The sequence below is a fragment of the Leishmania infantum genome, chromosome 27 (genome assembly GCF_000002875.2).
Source record: "Leishmania infantum JPCM5 genome chromosome 27".
NCBI classification, from domain to species: Eukaryota; Euglenozoa; class Kinetoplastea; order Trypanosomatida; family Trypanosomatidae; genus Leishmania; species Leishmania infantum.
In genome coordinates this window covers 51,417-57,416 of record NC_009411.2, presented here as the reverse complement: position 1 = coordinate 57,416, position 6,000 = coordinate 51,417, and the positions used below count along the sequence as shown (strand labels likewise).

The 6,000-nt window shown below is 60.2% G+C and overlaps 3 protein-coding genes across 3 annotated transcripts; all 3 read left to right on the top strand.

Moving 5' to 3' along the window:
• Positions 1-808: 808 nt before the first annotated feature.
• LINJ_27_0240 (kinetoplast-associated protein-like protein) lies at positions 809-913 on the top strand (the record flags this gene model as incomplete). The annotated part of the gene is made up of 1 exon (XM_001466256.2): positions 809-913. The coding sequence occupies one exon, from the start codon at positions 809-811 to the stop codon at positions 911-913; it is 105 nt and encodes a 34-aa protein (XP_001466293.2).
• Positions 914-2,780: 1,867 nt separating this feature from the next.
• LINJ_27_0230 (conserved hypothetical protein) lies at positions 2,781-3,344 on the top strand (the record flags this gene model as incomplete). The annotated part of the gene is made up of 1 exon (XM_001466255.1): positions 2,781-3,344. One exon carries the CDS (start codon positions 2,781-2,783, stop codon positions 3,342-3,344), a length of 564 nt encoding a protein of 187 aa, XP_001466292.1.
• An 834-nt stretch (positions 3,345-4,178) lies between these two features.
• LINJ_27_0220 (conserved hypothetical protein) lies at positions 4,179-5,123 on the top strand (the record flags this gene model as incomplete). Its single annotated transcript, XM_001466254.1, has 1 exon — positions 4,179-5,123. The coding sequence occupies one exon, from the start codon at positions 4,179-4,181 to the stop codon at positions 5,121-5,123; it is 945 nt and encodes a 314-aa protein (XP_001466291.1).
• Between the last annotated feature and the right edge of the window lie 877 nt (positions 5,124-6,000).

Below are 6,000 nucleotides of genomic sequence, written 5' to 3'. Positions count from 1 at the left end.
CCAGCAGGCCGAGGCGGAGGAGGCTGCCCGCCAGCAGGCCGAGGCTGAGGAGGCTGCCCGCCAGCAGGCCGAGGCTGAGGAGGCTGCCCGCCAGCAGGCTGAGGCGGAGGAGGCTGCCCGCCAGCAGGCCGAAGCTGAGGAGGCTGCCCGCCAGCAGGCCGAGGCGGAGGAGGCTGCCCGCCAGCAGGCTGAGGCGGAGGAGGCTGTCCGCCAGCAGGCCGAGGCTGAGGAGGCTGCCCGCCAGCAGGCCGAGGCGGAGGAGGCTGCCCGCCAGCAGGCTGAGGCGGAGGAGGCTGCCCGCCAGCAGGCCGAGGCGGAGGAGGCTGCCCGCCAGCAGGCCGAGGCGGAGGAGGCTGCCCGTCAGCAGGCCGAGGCGGAGGAGGCTGCCCGCCAGCAGGCCGAGGCGGAGGAGGCTGCCCGCCAGCAGGCCGAGGCGGAGGAGGCTGCCCGTCAGCAGGCCGAGGCGGAGGAGGCTGCCCGCCAGCAGGCCGAGGCGGAGGAGGCTGCCCGCCAGCAGGCCGAGGCGGAGGAGGCTGCCCGCCAGCAGGCTGAGGCGGAGGAGGCTGCCCGCCAGCAGGCCGAGGCGGAGGAGGCTGCCGGAGTCTGTGTTTCGGCTTGTGCAACGGGTGTGAGTTATGTGGAGGACGAGGAGCGTAGGTGCGCTGCTTCCTCGATCGAAGAGTCCAGCGGTGTATGTGTAGGCTTTTGTGCGCAGGGCAAGCGAAAAGGAAAGCGAAGGCGGGTGAGTTTTCCGGTGCAATTTGTGGAGAAGCGGGTGCGTGGGTCATCTGCTGGTGTTGCTCCGCCGATGGCACCAACAGCTGGAGAGTCAAAAGAACAGAAACCTTCGGTGGCTGTCTTTTTTTTTGCGTTCTTGGCTGTGTTTGTGGTGTGCGGTGTTCTGCTGCGGTGAGAAAATCTTAGCTGCTGTGTTGTTTCCCTGGGTGCACGTGGGCTGCTGCACAGCAGTCATAAGCTGTCGACGTAGAGGTGGCGCATGGGGTTGTGGGAAGCGTTTTTTGGTGTCGTGGTTGAAGGCCGCTGGCGTGCGTGGCGACAGATGACAGGCGCTGGGCTTTGCATTTGTAAAGGCCCGGCAGCTTTGGCGGTTTCTTGCTATCGCACAGGGCATTGCACTCTTTCTTCCCTCGTTTACTTCTTCCGCGATCCCTATCATTTTGGTGTCTGCGGTTCAGAACGCTGGCCCTCCGCTGTTTGTGTGTGTGTGTCTGTGTTTATGCCGCTCGTTTTTCTTTTCTTCCAGTTTTCACGTCATTCGCCTCTTCCAACCTTCCGTGCTGAGTGTCTGCCTTGTTATCGTACTTCTCTATTCATTGCTGCGTATTCTTTTGCTCTACCACCCCCTTCTATTTTTTCTTAGTTTGTGTTTCTTGTAACATTGAGCCCCTGATGAGTGGGGACACCCCTCACTCTGCGTGGTACCTCAGCGCCCAGCACACCGCACGCCGTATGCGGTGTATGCTCAGACGGCTCCCTCTCCCCCCCCTCTCCTATCCCCTGCCAGCGCCGGAGCCCCACTTCTCGTGGTGACAAGGGCCGAGAGTGCCTACGACGTGGCAAGGGGGGGGTCTGTGCGATGCATGGCCACACTGATGTGTCGGCGGTGGGGCCCTGGGTGGCGTTGCGTCGGGGTGGCCCGCGACAGCGAACACGCTTGTGCCGTCCATGTGGTAGGCAGGGTGTCGGCGTGGCTGGAACGCATTGCACCCGGCCCCGACTGCCGTTGCTGGTGCGGGGGGAGGGGGCCTGTGTGCCACCCCTACGGGGATGCACAGCAGGTGGGCGCCGGCGTGACGGGTGCGGGTGTGCGGCGACCTGCAGAGCGCGGCGGTGGTGTGGAGTATGAGGCAGGGGCCGTGCTCGGATGGCTGAGCCGGCGCGTTGCTGTAGGGCGTGTGTGTGCAGGGCTGCTTGGCACCACGCGATGTGCCCGTGACAGGGCCCGGCATAGCGTGGAGTGCAGCTAAGCTCCGATGCACCATGGCAGAAAAGACGGGTATACAAATCGCATTAGAGGGTACAGCAACATTGATGCTGCAGGGTAGTGGGCACAGAAACATGTGCTGGCGTGCAGGCGCGTTGGTGTTCTGTTGCACGCGGCACCGGCCGTAGTAGCAGAGAGTTCGCTGCTTTGTTATCTTTTTGGGTGTAAACGGGCTTCTCTCAACATCCTTCCGCGACTTAAGCAGTGGGACTACGCTGCGATGTTGCGGACTTATGCGCCAGTGTCTGTGCCTCTATCAGTGCGGATCGATACCTTAACGCACATCGCATCTCATATCTTTTTTGTTCTCGTCTTTGCGTGAGGGCATGCAGTATCAGGAGATCGCGCTTCTCTAAGTTACACAGAGCCTTCTGAGCTCGCGCGGCAGTCCGCTTTCTCGGTCTCCATACGCGCAACGGAAGCCACCTCTCACTGCACCGCTATCTCCATCATCACTTTAGCGGTGTACCAACCTTGGCGCTTACGCCCCATTCTTGCCGGCTCCACATTTGACACGTTCGTGACCTTCCGGACAACGGCGCCTTGCTGCACCATCGACACTGGCCCTCACTGCCGCCTTTGTTACGGCTTTGGTGCTGTCTACTTTCTTTCCCATCCCTACCGTGTCTCGCACCTCATCTTCTGTGTCTTGCTCCCCATTTCCTTCTTGAACTGCGCGGCACGGACCTGCGCTCGCCACCTGTACCCTTCACGTGCACTCGAAACGTTCGTCTGTGCGTCAGTAGTGTGTGCCGTTTCGCTTCATTGCTTAAGGATGTCCAGTGGAGCTTTAGGCCGTGGCTCATTTCACTCGGTTGTAGCCGGAGCGAATCCGCGCCGCATCCCTACTTACTACAACTCTGCCTATGAGCTCATCCAGCTGCATCGCGCTCACCGCGAAGTGACACGGAACTTTCTCGTCCGTGATAAGGTGTTCGACAATAAGTTCCCAGGTTGCTCGCTCGCCAACGGTCTCTTCAAGATGGTTCCGAACAAGAGAGGCAACTTCCACACGCGAGAGCTGACGGAGTCTATTCGGCATCGCACAATATGGGCACAGCGCATTCAGCAGCAGCGCACCATCAACGCGGCCATTCTTGACGACGCCACGAAGGTGCTCAGCCCGGCACAGATGGAGGACCGCTTTTCGTATCGCACTCCCGACGCGGCAGCATACTTTAGCCCACAAGAGTACACGGCGGCCAACAACTGGCCCAACTACTGGCAGCATCCAACAGAGAAGCATGTAGTGCCAAGGCCGCGCTGGCGTCGTGAGCCGGAGTTGGGCGGCATCACGCGCGTGCGTGACGCCGTAGCAACCCCCATTGCGGATTATTAGGCCTCAGAGGGTGGGCGCACCTCTGCGTTCTTGTGCGTGAAAAATTGGCAGGCGGGGCGTCAAGGTGCTTGGCTGCCTGCGAAGCGGGTTTTCTCTGCCAGTGCGCTTGTTTTGTTTTTTTCAGTGCACGTGTGGATGCATCCGCAGGTGTTTCTCTGTCACAGAACCGCTTGCGATGAGCCTTGCTGTTCTCCCTCAGGCTCGATTCAAGCGCTTGGTTGGGTAAGGCGAAGCAAGAGAGCGCATCTTTCAATGACCTAATACGCCCACGACCGTTGAATGCGAGTACCAAACTCGATAGAGGCCAACTTCTAGGGGATTTGCTCTGCAGAGTTACCATGCTTCTCTCGAGAGTGCGCATCATCTTCCTACGAGTGCTGCTGCCTCAAGTTACCTTCTGAGGATCGAGTGCGGCGTCGGAACCCCTCCGCCTCATGTGCTCTTCGAAATGAGCGCTCTTCACGGAGCCCTAACCGACTGGCGGCATTGCAATGAATGAGGCCAGCGAACTGCCGTCTTTATACACGTTCTTACCGCTAATTCAGCTTGCAAATGAAGCTTGTCTCGTTCTCTTCACTGCCCCTGCAACATGGACTTGCGTGGTGCGGCGACCGAACAAAGAAAAAAAAGAAGGCCCGCCGGATAAGACGCCACCGAAGAGGGCCCAGCCACGGGGCACACACACACACACACACATGCTCTAACGCGCGCACCCGCACGCGGCTGCTTTCTTCTTTCCCATCGAGACACACGCGGTGACAGTTGCCGTCGTCGCGCCGATTCGCCCGCTTCCATTGTCTCGTCTCGCGCGGTGCTCTTGGAGTGCTGACAGGTATGCACGATTCCGTCGACGGCTTCTGGGCCGCGTGTAGCGGCTGCGGCGCTACCAGCAAGAGGCTGCTTATCCACAAGACGGGAGTGGCTGCCTCGCCCATCGGTCTCGTTACCGGCGAGGCGGTCAAGCACGGAAGTCCGCTCATTAATGTTCCATACAACTCCGTCTTTAATGGGCAAACACTGAGAGGAGACGTACTGCCTCGCGCGCTTCCGTCGCTTCGCAAGATGTTGCTGTTCTTGACGCGGCGAGGTCGGATGGGTGTGGTCACCGCACACAGCTTGTGGCTCGCGTGCTTTGTGGCGTGCTATCGTCAGCAGTGCGCCGTTACCAACAAGGCAGGGCGGTGGTTGCTGCAGCCACTGCTGAGTAGTACTGTGTATCCCCCGCTGCCGAACCTCTTTTCGGAACGCAATAAGTTCGCGTGCCCTTCTTTGCGTGCGAGCTCTGCAGCAGAGTTGGAGGTGATGGAGAGGCGTGTACAGGATGAGCTCGACTTGACTTACTCGATGCTGCGACACTACATAAAGCGCCGCGGTGTGTCGTCGAAGCTGCGCCCGAGCAGGGATATGCTGGTACAGGCGCACCGCACCGTCATGCAGCGCGCACTTCTGCTGCCCCGGAACGGGGAGCCATCCGCTCCGGCGGAGCTTTCCGAGTTGATCGAGACATCACCCGACCTTCCCCTCTTTCCGTCTCTCGTGCCTGCCATTGATCTGATACGAGCGGCCCCTCTGCACTCCCGCGCCGAGGCAGAGGAGGATGCAGAACCACCGAGCAGCGGCAACTGCTCCATCTTTACGTGCGTACAGTCGGACTTTTTGTCTTCTTCGAGCAGGCGCCGAGTAATTGTGGAGACGGCACCGCTGGCGGCCCGCCGGGTGGTGGTTTGCGCTACGAAGCCACTCAAGGAGGGTACGGAGCTGCTGATGGAATTTGAGTAGAGGCACGGCAGCGCTGGTGTGACTTTGTCGGATGAAGTGGGGACTGATGTGCACGATTTCCCAAGAGGCGCTGAATCTTCACAGAACTCGAATTGATTTTATTTGCCCTCTCCCAACGCTCACTCTTTGCGCAACCCGAAGAAAATGGAGTTGGCCAGTCTGCGCTTATCCGCGATGATTCTAGCCACCTTTGGGCACATGCAGCCGTCCTACCCTCGTCACGCCGGTCGGTGCCGTTACCAGAACTCTATTGTGCTCACACTCGCACTTGCTGCCACCAAGCGCGCTGTTTGCCTACGAGTACCACCGTCAACCTTTTATATCCGCCCCCTCCTTTTCCTCACTCCCGCTTCGCTGATGGCCTTTTTCGTTACCGTTGCCTCTCGACCCTCCATGTTTACTCACCACACCCTTCATACCGAAAACGAACAAGAAGCGAACAGGCGAGCACGCCACGCGTCACACGTCAATTCGCCCTCCGCTACATCCCACTGGCACTTACGCAACCTCGTAAAGACCTCATTTCGTACTCTTGCGCACCTAATACTTGCCCTCATGGCTGAAGGATGTCTCCGTGCGTAGTACCTCAGCGCCCAGCACACCGCACGCCGTATGCGGTGTATGCCCAGGCGGCTCCCTCTCCCCCCTCCTATACCCTGCCAGCGCCGGAGCCCCACTTCTCGTGGTGACAAGGGTCGAGAGTGCCTACGGCGTGGCAGGGGGGGGGGTCTGTGCGATGCATGGCCACACTGATGTGTCGGCGGTGGGGCCCTGGGTGGCGTTGCGTCGGGGTGGCCCGCGACAGCGAACACGCTTGTGCCGTCCATGTGGTAGGCAGGGTGTCGGCGTGGCTGGAACGCATTGCACTCGGCCCCGA